The 19,209-nt window shown below is 42.0% G+C and overlaps 1 protein-coding gene across 2 annotated transcripts; it reads right to left on the reverse strand.

Moving 5' to 3' along the window:
- Positions 1 to 12,811: 12,811 nt before the first annotated feature.
- On the reverse strand, positions 12,812 to 18,656 carry si:dkey-87k14.1 (leucine-rich repeat transmembrane protein FLRT2). Of its 2 annotated transcripts, none has more exons than XM_012836700.2 (2): positions 17,809 to 18,656; positions 12,812 to 16,595 (listed from the first exon to the last, which is right to left on the reverse strand). In XM_012836700.2, the coding sequence occupies exon 2, from the start codon at positions 16,134 to 16,136 to the stop codon at positions 14,142 to 14,144; it is 1,995 nt and encodes a 664-aa protein (XP_012692154.2). In that variant the 5' UTR covers positions 16,137 to 16,595; positions 17,809 to 18,656; the 3' UTR covers positions 12,812 to 14,141. The 2 variants fall into 2 exon arrangements, with proteins under 2 accessions (XP_012692154.2, XP_031436542.1); XM_031580682.1 differs by having other exon boundaries at positions 17,804 to 18,656.
- Positions 18,657 to 19,209: the final 553 nt, after the last annotated feature.

Here is a 19,209-nt window from a genome sequence, read left to right on the forward strand (position 1 = left end):
TTTTGTAACTTTCTCATCTTGTGCTGTGTTTAATAAAATGTTTATGTTACAGTTTTATTTGGGGTTCACTGCATATCCTCTTTGGTCAGCATCAAGTCCATCAAGTAGTGTCAAAAATGAGAATATTTAAGGAATGTGACTTTTATACTGACATATGTTCAAATTTGAGTTTGCCTCCTGATTGCTTGTTGTTGCTATGAACAACAGGAGCGCTTAACTGGAGATGTGGTAGGTCGCCTATTACAGCCTCTTGCTGGTTTGGAGTCCCTAAAGTCAGTGGCTGTGATCAGATTGTCAACAACTTTTCCTTGACCTCAATGGAAAAAGTCATGAGGTCAAGGAAAGATGTGAAGGAAAATTCTTAAGGACAACTGCGGTGCTAAGGGGTGCCAACTGCACTTATACTAGGCTACTAATTGTGCGAAGGCGGAAGGCAACTCCTCCCTTAATGAGGTGAGTGTCCTTTTTCAATTCACATAACAAAGCTGATGAAAAAACACATTGATTCGCATTTTGTTGTTTGTATTTCTTTGCATTTGTGTTTATGTATCAACATAAAAGATGCAAATGAGTTTGACGAAACCCAGCTATTGAGCCTCACATTTCTTTTGATCATATTTGAGATACGCTTTGATTGGGTGGACCTTGATTAAATTGATTGGACATGATTTGAAAAGGCACACACCTGTTTATATAAGGTCTCACAGCTGACAATGCATATCAGAGCAGGATGCATACGTGGAAATGGAAGAAGCTTCCAGAAGGACAACCATCACTGCAACACACCACTGATCTGGGCTTTGTGGCAGCCAGACAGAAACCTCTCCACAGTGAAAGACAGGAAAGCCTACTTGGAGTTTGCAAAAAAGGACTTTCTGACTGCGAGAAACAAGATTCTATGGTCTGATGAAATCAAGATGGAATTATTTGGCCTCAATTCTAAGAGTCATGTCTGGAGGAAAGCAGGCACCGCCCATCATCTGTCCAGTACCATCCCAACGGTGAAGCACGGTGGTGGTGGCAGCATCATGCTTTGGGGATGGTTTTCAGCGTCAAGGTTCACCTTCTAATAGGACAATGACCCTAAGCACACAGTAAAGGCAACGCAGGAGTGGCTTAGGGACAACTCCGTGTATGTCCTTGAGTGACTCAGCCAGAGCTCTGATTTAAACCCAATCGAACATCTGTGGAAAGACCTGCAAATGGCTGTCCGCTGAGTCCCCATCCAACCTAAAAGATCTTAAGTGGATCTGCAGAGAAGAATAGCAGAAAATCCCCACATTTAGGTGTGCCAAGCTTTTCATGTTATACCAAAGAAGACTTGAGACTGTAATCGCTGCCAAAGGTGCATCAACTAAGCACTGAATAAAGGGTCTGAATACTTATGTCAATGTGACGTTTCAGTTTTTTTTATATTTAAGATTTCTAAAATCCAGTTTTATCATTAGGAAGTATTGAGTGTAGATTGATGAGGGGGAAGAAATTAATTTAAACAAGTCTGCAACATAACAAAATGTGAAAAAAGTGAAGGGGTTCTGAATGCACTGTACATGGACAACTCACTGAACACTTCAATTGTGAGTATTATGAACTTGTCTTCTTTATGGACAGACTCTGGCAGTCATAACATTGTCATGGATACAGACAGAGATGGTCTAATCATTCCCAGAGGCTAATCATCCTCATTCCTGTTTTCCCTGACGTGATCTTTGGACGTGACTTTCCAAAATGTTCACCATGTGCTGCAGACTCGGAGTGATGTCAGTTCTCCTGCATCCTGATTATTTCATCGAAACCCTTGTTTGACCACATCTGCACAACACACACTAAGTAACAATATTGTGCGTCCATGTTGGTGTTAATTTGAGCTTTGAATGTGGGCGTTACAGCCATAGACATATATAGGTCTATGGTTACAGCTATGTGTGCCTGTTATTCTATATCTGAAATTGGTTCTTTGTTGTATCCCCTACCTTCTGAATGTTTTATCGTGGAGGTTCTACAGATTACCACCACAAAATATCTCTGGTCAGTTTCAGTCTAATAGGGCTTCAGTATACGTATGTCTCATCATGTAGAGACATTGTCAACACTGAGTGGCACACAGGAGGTACTCAGTAATCTTCATTTCTTTTATATTTTTGGGTTGTGGAAATGTAAACAAAAGCATGAAAATGATGCAGAAAAACCCACAGTATTTTTTGCAAATATTATCTTTGTTTATTGTACATTGTTCCTTAGAAACACACAGCTGCTGGTCAAAACCAAGGTGTTGTTCATTCTTTCAAACACTAGATGGCGTCATCATTTCAAGAACCTTAAAGGAGCACCCACAAGCAACATGTCTCGAAGGGAGCATAACAAAATCATTTTCATTAGTGTGGTCTTGTGTTTTGTTCCCACTTTAAGGCAGTATAGCAATATTGTAAAAGATAGAATATCTATGAAATAATCATCAAACCAGCAGTGGTCTTGTGCAATAATGCTCCCTATAATTTAAATAACCTGAATGAACACATATCAGGGCTGTGAATGTTTTATTACTTTATAGCGCAGGTAATATTTTCTACTGCGACTAATAGACCCCTCTGCTCTCTCATACTGTGTTGTGCTGTAGAGAAATTGATTAACACTGCAATGTCAAGCAGGAACGAAAAGCACGCGTTCCATTGGTTTTCAGTCAGTCATAATGCAATACACACAAATAGGCAGGAAACATTGATACTGACTACCGGGAAACAGGAGGAAGGTCTATTCTCTCCATAGCAAAGGCATTGACGGTGCACAGAGACGATAACTAACATAAAGGGCTAACTCACAGGTATTACAAATTACAAGCCCAATTTTGGTGTATGCAAATACAATGACAATAAAGCTTTTGTAATTTCTAATTCTAATTTCTAAGTGTACAACATGACACATGGACTAAAATGATAACAGTAATGCACACGATCTACATTCTAAATTCAAACACTTCTATACAATTAAACATTAACATTCACGCAGCACATTCACCAAGCATTCTGGGAACTACATTACATCACACGGAAGCACGCTACCCCCTTGCACACTACAACACTTCACTATTTCAACAGCGAGAATTCAAATCTTAGGCAAGTCTCCATCTTAAAGTGCAGTGGTGAGAGTCTATGGAATGCCCAGAGAAAAAGGGGCAAGGGGACCTGTCCAAGACTGCAGGAAAGGGTCCAAACCAGGTGGGGGCAGTGCAGTGGAGGGATATCTGGAATCCTCAAATGTCTGTAAACAGCAAGACATAGATTAACAGGGGATATTTTTAAGGAACTTGTGCTGTGATTGGGGTCAGACAATGGATGACACACCTAAAAGCCACCCTGTGGCTGGACGTCACCAATGACACACCCATAATAATAATATTTCTCTGTGCCTTTGCTTCATTTCACATTCTGGGTACGTTCACCAGCAGAGCAAACCAGTAAATCAGACAACTTTAGTTAATCATGAGGATATTGGGCAAACTAATAAAAAAAACAAAGTAAACAGAAACAGGGCACTCAAAGAGGCAGCACATCAAATTAGAAAAGGAATCGATGAAATTGAGAACAGGCACTGCACATATTTTTCAAGCTTAATTGTCTCCGGGGGAACAGGTCATGTTTTGTGGTGGCAATATGCAGTGACAGAGACTTTCACAGACAATCCTGCCACCCAGCATCACCATCCCTATGGTCAATTCCTCCTGTTAAATCTCAGCACGGTAATTTAAAGGAGCCCAACTCAAGGCTTTGCTCATTAGCGCGACCTTACTTGACGGATACGGCAGTCACCGCGCCATGGCCAGGCCCCTGCAACAGAGGGTGGTATTGATTCACTGCCAAGATACATAATTTCCAGCCCCCTGTGGCAAATTCCAAAACCATCAGTTCATCATCCTGAAAATGATCCTCTGGGTCTCAGCTCCCCGCTTAAACGTCTAGGGAGAAAACGCCCGCCTCGTTAAAAAATACCCTAATTAGGGTGGATAGAACTTTCTGGAAAGTTTTATTTGCACAAACATAGTATACAGCTGTGTGAGAAGTAGAGGACCTGTTTGTCACTTTTTGATCAGCACTTCACAAATCTGGGCGATCTGTGTGTGGCAAGTAGTTTTTCACCCCCCTTCACATCAGAAGTAACCTATTAATTGAGATGCGTGTGCATTTTCTGACGTTTTTAATAATGCAGAATAGCAAATTGGATTTTTCTTGACACGTATAATTATACGGGAGAGAAGGAGGACAGCCCATATGCTGCCATATATAATTCATGGACTTTTGATTGAAGTAGGTAGTCTACTGCCGCACGCAATGAGTAATAAATGCGGAAGATCAGAGATCCTTTAAAGCACTGTCATATATCTGAGGTGCTTGGTGTGGATTGATGTTGGTGGCACAGATTAGAAACGCCGTTTCAGTTTCATGGATCTGACAGAAATTGTGCCTCACTGCAAGCCATAATGGTGTACTTTGTCAGTGGTAACACAAGGTTTCATTAATATTGTCAGTAATAGGGGCCGCAAGCTCACCCGCTGTACATCAACAAAGGGAGCGCCCTCTGAAACGAGCCTGTTTGCTGGCAGAGCATCGCTGAACACTCGCATCGCTGAACACTCGCATCGATGCACTTCTCTACCATATCTCTCCTGAGGTGCCGCATGTTTTTTTTTTTTTTTCATTTCATGTGCAAGACTAAAAGCTGTGAAATGCAATGTGATAAAATCTCAGACTGAGATTGGCCTGATATATACAAATCCCCACAGCATCCTCGCAGTGTGGAACTTGCTGGACACCCTTGGAGGTTTTTAATACATGCAACTGGACAACAACAGGCCATCTGAGGCTCTGGCTATCAAATGGGATTTGGTGATAACTGAACTGGGACCGTTTTCTCACCGTTTCATCCATTTGAGAATATGCAGTATTTTTTTTTTACACACACTTCCTTTACAGAGTGTTTTCTCTTTGTATAAAGCTGCTATTCAACCAATTGCTGTAAGCACTCCTGTACTGTGTTTGAATGCAGCTTAATGGAACATGGCATTGATTTGTATTAATGTGCCTAACTACCACTTTGTTATACTGGACTGTGCTTTAAACCACTCTTCAATGTTAAAATAAGTTTTTGATTACATTTTACCACCACAATTGCCTTAAAGTACTCTTCAAAGACAAATGACAGTACTGATTACTGATATTAACTCACTTATGTCATTTTACTTGTGAGTTCTTAAGAATTAGAGCAACAGTATGCATGACTTGCAGATCAGGTGTGTGTGCTTCCCAGAGATCTGAATACACTTTTCTCGGACACACTCCTCCCTTCCCCCTCCTTGCCCCATCCAGTCCATGATATGCTCCAGTTAGACTTACATCCTAAAGGCCCAATCCCTGACTTTGAGCCTCTGATTGGTTGAAGGGAAGGTCCCGCAGTGACATTTCATCAGGGACTATCCATCCCATACAGCTCAGGCTGCTCAAAAAGCCTGACTTCCAGAAGCATTGGCCATGTATACCTTTGAGCTCGTGTCAAATAAAGAAACCAACCGGCAAAGGCAAATGTACAGTGCTGTTGCTTTCATCTTTAATACACGATGAAATAATGATGTTTGCTTTAAATAATTACAATCTCACACTGTTTCAGCCAGAAACACGGTCAGTTCATCTGAAAACACATAGTTCAGTTTATTGGCTCTCTGTCTGACTTTGCCCTGTTCCTGCATTGTGCAAGTGAGTTGCCCTAATTCAGCCTCTTTGAGTAAAGTCTACATGTTTCTTCTTTTTTCCTATGGCAAGAACACAAATCTTGTATATGAAAGCATTTTTGTGGCATGGCCTACATATAGAGTGCACTCTAAAGCATGCTGCCCTTTTCAGTGAAGCTATGTAAAGGGCACCATACTAAAAACAAACCCTGCTATTTCAAACGGAATAGGAAATAGTTCCAGTCGCTGCTCTCGGCAAAGTTGCTATTTTTTACTTCAAAGGTGCAGTCCTTGATCCTGGCAAAAAAGATTGCTGATATATGAACTCAACAGCCAATCAAATACACCCCTATCTTCAGTAGTCCCAAAGCAAAGTTGTTTATTGGCTGGAACAGTGTATGGTTCTGTCCGAGCCACTTTGTTTGTTTCCCATTCACAGAACCAAGACTGTATACGACCACCAGCGGGTTTTTTTTTTTGAGCACACACACACAGAATGAGAACAGCTTGGGGACCTTCAGAAGAAATTCACTGAATGTGATCAAAAGAGCATTGGACTATAATCACTGAATGCACATTTAAGTCAAAGAAGGCCATTTTCATTTGTTTGTAGAGCAGGCTACAGAGGTAGTGCCAGGCATGGGGAAATTAGTTGTTTCCAGGTACTGGAGATGGAACAGAAAGCCACGGTGCCACAGCAAAGAGAAACCAAGAGGCATTTGCTTGTTTTTGTTCCCAAGGGAAGTCCAGTCTGAAGTACCATTAAAACATAAACACTATTATAGCTGTGTAACAGTACAGTCAAGGACACACGTTCTTCAAAGCTGAATAGAACTACAATGTCATGGTGGTTTCTGAAGAAGAACTCATATTTTTGTTATTTTCAGCCAATCTGTTAAATACGTCATGCCTGCTGATTAATGACTTTCTTACATCTGCAAACCAGAAGTAATTTCTGTAGGAAATATCTTCAGGGAAGATGAACAGAAAGATGCTCCTCCAAATTTCAACATCATTTTGAATCCTGTGCTTACTTTATGACAAAGTGAACCCAAATTCTTACTTGATTTGTTAAGTGTTCCCCCTATCATCTTTCACTTGGTCCACAGTCCCTAACTATGATTGTCAATAAGCAGTAAGACAGGAAAGATCAGGTTGCATTGTTAGTATAGGTAAAAATCAAGAAGGTCAAATTGTTCCTGAACTCAGTGCACTCATGGAACAGAAATGATTGACTAATAATGGCTTCTGTCAGATAATAGTCTCAATTTAGAGAGTCTGTTTTCCAGACATATACAGTAGTATCTTCCAAAGAGCTACTTTGGTAGTTTTGGTTGTCAGTAAGCCCAGATGCAAAATGTCGTAGTAACTGTCACCAGAAAAAAGGGGGAAAAAAGATACAGAGAGAGCGAGACATAGACAGAGAGAGAGAGAGAGAGAGAGGGGAAGAGAGAAAGGTTGTGGTTTCTGGGGTCCTTTTTCAAGGCTTGTTAGCTTGTTTTGGTTCATCCCTTAGCCTGAGTGATGAGAGAATAATAAGACTGAGCTGGACTCTTTATAAGACCCGCTGCAGCAGATCTCCTGCTCCCCGGGTCAACAGCTCACTCAATAGAGCGCTCATGCAGAGAACGTCTGGCATGCATGATATACAGTTTCAGAGAGTTGTTCAGGGTCACTCGGATGTTTGCACAGATGTAATTTCCCAGCACTGTGTGGAGAGGACGCCACTGACTACACCTCTTTAACGACCTCATCTAAACTACTGCTTTGCTGAAGGTTAGAGGAAATTAATATGGAGTGTGATAGAGATGTGATAGAGAAGGCCTTTTTCGGTCCAAATTGGAGAGTCGGGACATCGATTATTGATTGATATTTTGAATCCAATTTTAATTAGCGAGTGTCCTTCAGTTTGACATTGCAGAATTTTCTTTTTCTTCTTCCCATTGAAAATAAAATGTGACACAGGCTATCCCGGATGGGATCGGAAGGGAAAACGGGAATATTAAGCTTGCGCATTAGGGGTTAGCCAAGCACACGGTTTATCTGCTGTCTCCATATCGACTTCAATTTGTACAGCCGTCCCTCTGCGCACCCTGTATTTGTCTTAATCAATGAGGCCAATTGCCGGCGGCTCCAGACAGGGTGTCTGCTCTGACTCCCTCCATGACACTTACTTCAGGAAAGGGGGTCGCGGTCACGCTGTCTAACCACGGGACAGCCGAGCGACTCAGTCAGCACAATGCCGTGAAGCGAAAATCATTATTTATGCCCCCAGGGCAATGACACAGTGCAATTAGAAAAAAAAAAGTGAGGTAACTTACCCAAGCCTCCTCTCCTCTACCTCTCCTCGGCTGGCGCTCCAGGCGAGAGTGATGCCTCCTGAAGCAGGAGGGGGATTAGCAAGCCAGCAAGGTGTACCTTTTATTGCTTTATTTATGATGCTCTGCACACCTCCACACTGATGCTTACAGAGGTAAAACCAAACCACAAACAGTCTCTGAAACTGAAACAGAAACCTAACGGGAAATGTTTGCAGTAATGCATTCTGGACACATATTTACAGCTGGCCTCGTTTTAGTTAGGTATAATGCCAATAATTTATTTAATTCAATTTAATTAATATGAATTAAATAAATAAATACACTTTCCTGCACAAGTGAGAACATTACCTTGGGGGTATTCTAAGTACATGATTTAGTGACAAACCTGGGTAAGTTAACTTCAGAGTAAGTGGCAAACCTCCTCATAGAAGGACCTCCTCTATGTCTAAAGTCTCCTAGCACAACAAAGCCACAGGTCTCTTCTTTTAAGACGATTACCTCTTACTCTGATTGAGCTTACCCAGATTTGTCACTAGATCAGGTACTTGGAGCACCCCCCTGGATGGATATCAGATGTTTATTTACACCCCCGCCCGAACCAAAAATATATACATTCTGACGGCCATATGTTTCATCTGAATAACTTACAGCACCTCACAGCATTTTACATGTGCGATCTCACAGCCCACTCATGATCTGAGAGACTTTCGGTGCTCTTTAATTCAGCGATCTGTGCTTCCTCTGCTTTTCCTGAGTCATCTCTCCATACTAATCATGGCCCTCGGTGAAGTGATCTGTGAGGAAATGTGTTTACGGCAGTTAGATGCTGGAAAACCAAGCGTAGCAGAAAGAAAGGAATGCCGACGCAGTGACGCAGCTGAACTTCAAGGTTTGTCCCTTAACTCACCCCGTAGAAAATCTTTGTCACCTTGGTCTAATGGTATATGATCACCTCTAGTTTAATTGTGTGAAGTGGCAGGCTTGGCATTGCTTCAGCCTGTGAGTAGACTAATTATTCTGCAGATGCTCTCATTCCCCCTCCTGTTCTAAGGCTCTGGGTTTTGCTTTAAACTGGAGTTGATTGTTTGGTTTGTTCCCAGACAGTTTGAAGCTCCATTGACTTTGTCAATAACCATCCTTTAAATGCAGGGTTGTCTTAAACATCTACTGTATGGGTTTTAAGATTAAAAGCTTAGATTAAAGGCTCTCAGAGAGTTTGTTTCCTGCCAGCTTTGTATAATCAGTATCGCAGGGATATGTTCTTATACAAGAAAAGTCTTGCACAACTGACAATATAAAGGTGTTACATATTTTAATAATGTAGAGTAATTACCTTGCTTGACAACTCAATGCTATTTACAGAGAATGATGTTGCATTTTAATGTATGTTCAAAATGCATTTCCTCCTATTAAAATCCTTTTATTGTAAACAAACAGAATCCCAAAAGCCTCTTTTTGTAGACCAGAGCCGACAATCAGACTAATATGTATGCACAGTTTACCCATAGAAAAATCTTACCACAGAATTCCATGTAACCCTAAACATTATATAATTATATGACTTATACCATACTATACTTACTATATAGCAGAATTATACAATAATATGCTTTCTTGGTAATTGTTAATTACTTCAGTGAAAATAAATGTTGATTCAGTAAGGATTCAGTAAGGATTCAATCACACAGAAAAGCACCTCGCATTTGATTTGGGTGCATAGTTCTGTATCAACATTGACTATCGATTTGATCTAATTTACTTTTTGCCCATTGCCTTGGAGTTTTCTCATTAAGCTCAAGCAGTGATAGATTATATGCAGAATGGGTTACGGAGGTCATTATAGACCTGCATACTTGAAAGGGTTTCAGGTCCACATTAATGTCCAGGGGAAATCTCATTTCGATTGTGAGGGTAGAATAGAGGGCCATGGAGAGCGTCGCACCTAAATATCAGGGATGAATGATTCAATCTGTGCAAGGATTCATTCAGCTTGAGCCTAGGTTTGAGATATAGAACGATGTAAATATTCTAAATGGAGAGAATTCCACAAGAATGATGAAATCATCCATCACTGTCTCGTAATCATTTAATATCAAACATAAGCAATGGGGGGGGGGGGGGGGGGGGGATTTCATCAACTAGTCAGATTCCATAACAAAAGTAATTACATCACGTTCTTTTCTTTATTGAGATTTCAGATTGATTATGAATCGTTGGGTTCACTGACAATAACATCAAACTTTGCTTGGTAACTGGCAAAAGGCAACAAAGTAAAGATGACTTTGTGGACCTGGAATAGGTCTCATTTTTATGTAGTTTGTTAGGTGGTAAACTGAAACTGTATTAGAATGAGTGCAATGGTAGAGAAAGGATGCCCCCCAGGAATTCCCAGAGCTGTGAGTACCATTCTCAATCAAGCCATCAACAGGTCTCATTCATATTGGTGTCATTCATGTGTAATATGCAATCAAGCCATCCTTACCAGATACATCAGCTCTCACATCGTGATTCTGTCAGTGGTTATACTCTGACAACCTTTTACATCACCAAAGACCTCCACTTATGTATTTGAGTGTTAAAGAGAAATCTAAAAAATTAAAAATAACTACTCCAAATAATGCTACAACGACCTATGGCTATGCATGTGTTTTTCTTATTCACAAAACGAATGGCCTTGCCTAGCTGTGAAAATATCACGTCTCTTCTGAACAGTGCGAACAGTATTTTGTTAATTTAATCAAACTGAATACCAGATGAGGATTCCTGTCGCTCACCTGATAAAATGACTAACACCACTGTCATTTAGCTTAACATCCATACTGATAAAATATATACATTACATAAAGGCATCAGCTAAATGGATAAATGTTCAAAAAAGGAAATCTAATCTAATGCGCTAAAGACATTTCTGAACTGAGGCAACACAAGCACTGAAATTTGAGGGAGCCGTGGCCTGGCAATTATGTCACTTTAACACTGGTGGCTCATGCACAGTGCTCAGGTTAATAGGGGTGACTGGAGTGTCACTCAAAAGTGTTAAAGATCAATCCAGGAGAGTGAATATGTGAGACACACAGTAAGTAAGTCTGTGGTCACCTAAAAAAAAAGGCTCTCACAGACACAGCCCCAGCGCAAGAGATGGCCAGGATATACCTAATCATGTTCAGGACAAGGGGCGAAAAACAAGTAAATCAACCAAAAACATAAACTCACAAAACAAAACTATTTTAAAACTTGAAAAGAGCCCATGTTGTTGCAAAGTCATCCACACTTACTCCCCCAAAGAGAACACTCACATCCATATTTACCAAATGCTTGCACATAGCAACTGTTGCTACCCAGAAATACATCACACATCACTTAATGAGAGTTTGTCCTAGAAAAATTCAACAACAGTTATTTAAGAGACTATGGGGTTATTTGTCTACAGCAGTTTAATGATGGCAGGCTGTTATTATCCATGTTCTGTTTCCTGTGCAGTGGATTGTAGCAGATATTTGAGCCTTATCTATCAAAAGCTGAGGTTCAAATCGGTCAGATGAGTTACCTACAAAACCCCATGCCCCCTACCTGAAGATACCAGGATGCAAATAGTTCCTATATATTATAGGAAAGTTAAAGGAAAGCTTGCAGGTGCTATCTCACAGCCATAAAGCTAGCTTCACTATTAGCACCATGTCTTGGTTCAGATGTAAGATGATCTATTGTACGATTAGCCTGAATCTGTCATATCCATCATCTTAAACCTTGATCAGACCTGAATGACTGTGATGGGCAGCCTGGCATTTCAGTGGGCTTGAGTCCACTATCTCTAGGTTTCAAGTCAAGTGCACCAATGAGGAAACTAAATGGCTGAATAACCACCAGACTTGTCAGGGTTTAACAGGGCTGCTCCAGTAGAACACTAATAGCAGCAGTGGGCTCTGAACTGGACTGCAGGAGTAGAACACTCCACTGATCGTAGATGCTTCAGTTAAAAAAATGTTTTAAGGGTGTTTGGAGGGGTGGGGGGTGTACATTTTTTTTTTTTACCTCAAACCTCTCTGGCAGCCATCTTGAGCCAGAAATCCCAAAACCTTGTTTACTCTGTGACTAACACTCATTAGCATAATCCTCCAAGATTAAATACAAACAGCTGGAAACACCCGGCCCATTGACTTAGACAAATCTTTATCAATTAGCTGGCTCTGACAAATATCCCAACTGTCTCAGCTCATGAATTATTTGGGGGATTATTTAGGATGGTGTGGATTTCCTGACCAGGAGCTGTGCGAAGAGTTTGGTAAGGTTTTCATGGCCTAAAGTGTGTACGGTAAATGTATTGGCAAGCCTGATCCTCAGTATAAATGGCTGTCAATTTTTAAGTCCTTCTTTTGTTCAGTTTCTTACAAAGAAAACCATTGCTGTTACAACTTCCAGTCTCATGGGTACTTACTATAGAGGAACGCTTGAGAAATCCCTATCTACACCTGTAATAGCCTACCTTCATTACAGAATAGAAAACCCTTTCACACAATTCAGCAGTACTAAATGCACAACCTCTGATTGCAAAGAGGGTGATTATTTCCATTCATTATCAGTTGTTAAATCTTCTCTCTTTTTTTTACAAAGCTGAGTACTTTCATTACCTATGAGTGGTGACTCCGCAGTTCTCTGAAATGGACCATTCGTTTAGGAATAGAAGAGGTGCGAGCACATGTAGTATACGTTCATTCAACCCACAGCACAGCAGCCATACCACAGATTTCAGTGAGCCCTTGAGAGTTCTTCATTAATTTCTTCCCTCACTGAAACGATGTTTTTATTACTACAGAAATGCATTAAATACAACACAGAAATAGAAAATGTCTAATTAGCCAAGATAATTAAGACAAATTGGACAAAAGAACAAAAGAACGATTTTGCCGCACAGATGCAGAACAAATTAAATTAACTGGAGATTGAAGTCTTCCTCAAAAAGACAGCTTATTGATGGACTAAGGCTCATCAAGTATCATAGCCAGTAACTCTCTCTTCAGTGTAAAGCTATACTTCTGTTTTTGGATGTAAAATACATTCAGCCGAACCAAAAATATACCCTACAATCTTACGTCATGCTCTTACTGTCATGTTCACTTCAGTCTTTTGTTTATTTTTTATAAATACTTAAATGTACTTTAATGAATGTATAACAAAACATTTCTATGGATTAAAAGAAACCTGTGATGTTATTCCTGGTATGATGTTAATGTCCAGATAGTCTTCAAATCTTTCAGCCATTCATTGTGCATTTGGACAAAACAACTAATTTAATACTGTAATCATTTATTACTTTTGTACAACAATATACCTTGGTGCTTTGACAAGTTGATGGTGTGTTGTAAACGTTTGGTAGATATAAGGCACATTAATGAGCTATTACTACAACAGACGACCCAGTCACTCTAACAATGCACATCTGATAGGGATGGAGTCCAAGAATGACATGAACCAGTAAAGATTGAAAAACCAAAATAAATATTTAAGTAAATGGATCTAAAGAAGCCATCTTCTATGATCTACAGAATAATTGAATGGTATTTCATGTTATATTTAACACTGAGTATATAGCTTTATTGTCATTTAATTTAGTTTATCTGTTAATATACGTTTTGTATTCATACAATAAAAATACTGTGAATTTCCTATGTGACCAAAGTACCATATTTCCAAAGGTTCCAGGCTCAAGAAAACCCAGAGTCGGAGGACAAGGTCAAAATAACGCACATGGCAAAATCAAAAGTTCTTTGATGTCTTTTACTTTGTGCCCTGTATCCCAAACCATCAATGCAGCCAAAGCAACTCGTATGTCCTAGTTCCATCAGAATGTTTGCATCTCAAACACTTACTATTTTGCAACAAGTTGAAAAGATTTGTGCATTATCTGAACCACAGAGCAGAGAAAATATACTTCTTGAAATGCTTGATGATGCAAAAAGAGAAACCAGCAACTCATAAATCATGATGCACTTTACTAATGTACACAAAGCACAGATTTAACACAGTTATTTTTCATGTTATAAATTAAATATCTAGAGGCGCTTTAATACAAATGTACAAACATGGCCATTTCCACTGAAAAATCATTTTGTGTGGCAAACATTTGAGTGTGGTCCATTGGTCTTGTTATATGCTGTGCTAGTTTTCCCAGAGTCGCTCTGTCTCGGACCAGCAACACTCCCATTAGTCGTGTAAATGGGCTGTATGTGAAAGGCTCCTTTCAGCAGTTGTTCGTTATTCAAGGACACTATCTGAAAGCTGGTCTCAGTCATTTCCAGGATGGAGTTGTCCTTTTTCGTCCCCGCCTCACTGTAATCATCTTTCCGTCGGCCTCGGCTGTACTTCCACTTGGAAGACGACAGGCTCCCCTTCCTGTGCATGTACCAGCAAAACAGGCTCAGCAGCATAACTAGAACTACAATCACGCCGCCACCGATGAGCCCAGCCAGCAGAAACGGGGAACTTGGGTCCTGCTGTGTGGCCTGCTCTGGCCCGACAGCATTGTTCTCAGTGTCCACCGGAACCGTCAAGGTTGTTACTTCAGAACATACCGTGTAGCTTCCTGGGTAGTGGTTGTTAGAAGCATCTAAGGGGGCGACACAAATGTGGTAGGTAGATTCAGGCTCCAGGTTTGCCAGTAAAATCCCATTTAGCTCCCCTGCAATCACTGTCTCATGTGTTCTTTCACTTACTAAACGTTCTCCCATTTTAATTGATGTTATCTTGTACGCAGTAACAGGGAACATGGCCAACCAGCTCACCTGGATGCAGGAGTCATTGACCACAGTGAGAGAAGCCTGCAGCGGCTCCTGCTGTGGGTACTCCAAAACGTTTGTTGTGTTCTCCCTCCCTGCTTCACCCTTCAGTGAGGGGGGCAGGGAGGCCTGAGGTGGGGATTGTGGTGACGAGAGGGGTGTTTGCGCCTCTGAGGCATAAGTTGTGGGTAAAGGGTGTGTTTGCAGGTGTGGGTAAGTTGGCTCCCCGACTGTACTGCCTGGGCACTGGATAAGGTCCAGGTTGAGCTCTCTGATTGCCATCCCGCGAAAGCCCTCTGGGGTTTGGCACATGAAGCCGCGGACGTTGAGGGTCTCTGGCAGGGACTTTAACCACAGCACGACCCATTTAATTCCGCAGTCGCAGTGCCAAAGGTTGTTCCGAACGGTCAGCTGTCGCAGGCTGAGCAGGCCATCAAAGACCCCCTGTGTCAGCGCCTGCAGCTGGTTGTAGGAAATATCTAGTTTTTCCAGCCGATGAAGCCGAGAGAGGGCTCCCACAGGGATCTCATTCATCTGGTTATCCTGCAGGCTTAGCTTCTCCAGAAAGTCCGCCGGCAGATAGGAGGGGGGCACAGTTAAGGAGTTGCGTGCTATCGACAGCGTCCTCAGATTGACCAAGCCCTGAAACGCCCTCGGGGCGATCCCCTCGTCCGTCAGCAGGTTCCCGTCCAGAAGGAGGCTCTCGAGGGCGGTGACATTCTCGAAGGCCTCTTCCGCAATGACGGCGATGCGGTTCTCGTCCAATCGCAACTCTTTCAGATCGCCGGGCAGCCCAATGGGAACGCTGCTGAGGTGGTTCTTGGTGAGGAAGAGGTACCTGAGGCTGACGGCCTCCCGGAAAGCCCCCTCCTCCACCCCCACAGTGGAGATGGAGTTATCATCCAGGTACAGCTCCTCCAGCCACAGCAGCTGAGCCAAGGCTGCACGGGAGATGGTCTGAATGTTGTTCTCCTGCAGGTGCAGCACGCGCATGTTTTTTGGTAAGTTGAACGGAAACTCGTCCAGCTGGTTCCCATACAGGTATACGGTCTCCACCGAGGTGACGTGATGTAACTCCAGGGGAAAGCCAGCGTTGTTGATTTGGTTGTTGTGCAGGTAGAGGATCTTGTAACCCTCGCCTATCCCTAGCGGCACTGACGTCAGGCTCCTCTCGTTGCAGTAAACAAAAGCCTTGTCACACCGGCACTCCTCCGGACAGGAAGTGGTACGGGAAAACTGCAGGTGAAGACCGAGCATGATGGGAATCCAAGGCCTGATAAACGCAGCAACGTCTTTATTCCAACCTCGTACCTGTAGCTCCATTTTAGATAGTGCTGCGTAGGCCACCGACACCAAATGCCGAACTCCACAGACAGCACAAAAAGGGAATGAAAATGTCAAAATAAAATGCCTCAAGCAAACAGAAGTACCTGGATGCTCTTGCTTGCTGTTGCACTTGTTGTACGTGCTCGAGTGGGTAATCCTCCGATAATTGCCTGTCCCGAGCTCCACAGTGTAAGAGCAATGGTCTCATTAACTTGCATGCCTCCTTCACTTCCCTCCATCCGCGCCTGAGCTGGGGACGATCGCAGAGCTCATCACATTTTCACAGGCGGCCCATGAGAGGGGCCATTTTACACGCTTTCGGACCGGAGCGTGAAGCGGGGAAGAGGGAGGCTCGTCACTGAAGCGTCCTCTGCAGCTCTCATCGCACCCGGGGATGCCAAGCCATGCCTGGGTCTGGGGCTGCCTTCCTCTGACATGACAGTGGGCTCCAGAAACCTATTCCAGTGCAATGAAACAAACAGACAAAATTGTGTCTAGGAGCACAGGGTGCAACAGGGAACATGAAAGGTGCATTCAGTCATGTAGAAGGCCAGTGCAGTTTGATCTGGGTTAGTGCTACTGCCATGTCTTTGTCAGATACTGCATTTGGTCCCTTGCTGCTATCTTTACACTGATTTCCATTTTTTTCTACACATGTTATCTCATTTTATAATTTCCTTATTGCACTGCCTTGGCTACATGACTAATTAGATGCATTTGGTCTGTAAAAGTATAACTTACAGTCTAGGACAATATAAGTAGACACACTGAAAGAGAACACAGGTGAGCAAGGGCATGATTTTTCTAAAAGTCAGAAGAAAATTTTAAAAATATATTGATGTCTAGTCCCTGCACTTCAGGTCAAATGTAAACATACATAATGAACATGCTGTTGCTTCACTGCACACTACAGTAAAATCAAGCAAACCCACAGGTATGCCTTTTCCCAGTAAAAACAGTCCTAGGTCAGTTACATATGCACCACACTGCTGGCTGCACAGGGTATGAATACACTCAGTACCATAAACCCAGGCAAAGACATAAGGCTAAATTATGGGGCAAAGGAACAGCAAGGATGTGTGTGTCTGTGAGTCCATGTGTGTGAGAGTGTGCTGTTCACCTAAGTGTTTAATATGCTGTAGGCTACAGCTCATTTGCCTAAAATTGTGCATTGCTCAAGTATTCTTGTAACCTGGCTATAAAAAAAACTATGTATTTGAAATGTTTGGTATGCATCGCAGTGTCTAAAATGAGTAACGATATTGTTGGCTTGTCAGCGTAGATACAACATTGGACAGGTGCCTCCGACTTAACCTACACAGCTATGAAGAGGATTTTCAATGGTGTTGCGTTAATGTTATCAACAAAGTCGGTATCACGGCACCAGTCAAGACCAGTCAAGAAAATGACCTTTACATTCACGTGTTAGATATACAAATTTTCTTTTTAAAGAAGCAGTTACATGAATACCAATCATAATTTATTTTCACTTCCAAGGGACTCCGTTACATGTTTAGGTACTCCTTTTTATGAACATTCTGCTTGGGGGCTGAAAAGTTTGCCCTACAGTAGCAGCTTATATCAATATGGTATTTTGTATGAAAAGATCACCATCACTATTGTCATATTAACAGTATAACAGTATGGATAAAAGTCTGACTTACTTTACCTATTGGGGAAAGTGCTGCATCTTGTCGGCATGCTGGACTCGTGTTTCCCTTGATAATCAGTTGCAGTTACTGCGCTGAAACATATCCCAGTTATAAAATGTTGTCTGTAGATTGACCATTGTACTCCGAGACTGACTGAGTTTTTCAGGGAGAGTGATTTCAAGGACTGCATGCAAGTCTCAGCGACGGCATCAGACCATCCGCTCTGCGCCGTGCAGCCTTGCAGAGTGATCCTTCCAGACTCCGCTCAGCGAGTAGCCTACCCCACTTCCTTCAAGGGATTAAAGGATTACTCAGGTAAACACCAAGACAGACTTATGTCACTCTTTTCCCCACCCGAATCACGCCGGAAACTAAGACAAACTGTGAACTGTTGAGATCTGCGTTCCCACGGCCATGGTTTAGTCTAATTATTTCTCAAATCCAGGACTTGTCTTCCGCCCCTCGAACCCAAGGGAGGCGCTTGCAGTATTGCAATCAGCTGACAGCGAGATCTCTCTTTCTCTCTCTCTCTCTCTCTCTCTCTCTCTCACTCACTCTCTCTATTGCGCTCTCTCGTTCCCCCTCTCTCTCCCTCTTTCTCTCAGACTCATAAACGTATACACAGCCATAAGCACAGACAGCAAAAGCACGTTTTGACATGAATTAATGGATTCTCTGTTTAAACATTAGACAGGCAAGAGTTGTGATCATTTTCCATCTGTTTGACATCACATCACCACGGCGTTTGTTGTGGTTTACTTTGATCCATAGCCAAATATTACAGTATGTTACAGCATGGCGAAGCAAGTGCAATCAGTTTGAACGCTTCTGCTACAGCAGTGTGCCGGAGATGCCAGCCCACCACCCGTTGAGATGATACGCTTTGCTAATGACGGGTTCAGAATACCTTTAAGATGAATTCAAATGCAGCTGGTCAACTTAGAAACGCGCTGCAGGTGATTCAGTAGTGACTGTCTTTCATTCCGAATATGTATTTGCTCTCCAGAAACTCCAGGCTATTGAAAATAAGATAAGAGGTAATACCAAATACTGCCATTATATATTACTATCACTGTCATACAACTGAATTTATGAAGCGAGTGATCCGTTATTCAGTCACTTATTTATGTATTTGGCCTATCTACAAATTTGGGATTTGGTTATACTCAGCAAGACATCTGTCCACTGATGAAAATTCAATCTTCTAAATTATATTTGAAATGAAACATGGCGTGTTAATTAAATTATATATAACAGTATGCAGCCAATAAACAGGAGGTCCTGGATGAGGTTAGCAGGATACTATGGCCTCATGTGGCGATGATGTCAAGTGGGATTATGTTGTACATGCAGGTCTGAAACAAATAAACAGCTGCTCACCTGAAACAGTCATTCCTGGTCATTCACATTCAGCTTCT

The sequence above is a fragment of the Clupea harengus genome, chromosome 14, assembly GCF_900700415.2.
Source record: "Clupea harengus chromosome 14, Ch_v2.0.2, whole genome shotgun sequence".
Lineage (NCBI taxonomy): Eukaryota > Metazoa > Chordata > Actinopteri > Clupeiformes > Clupeidae > Clupea > Clupea harengus.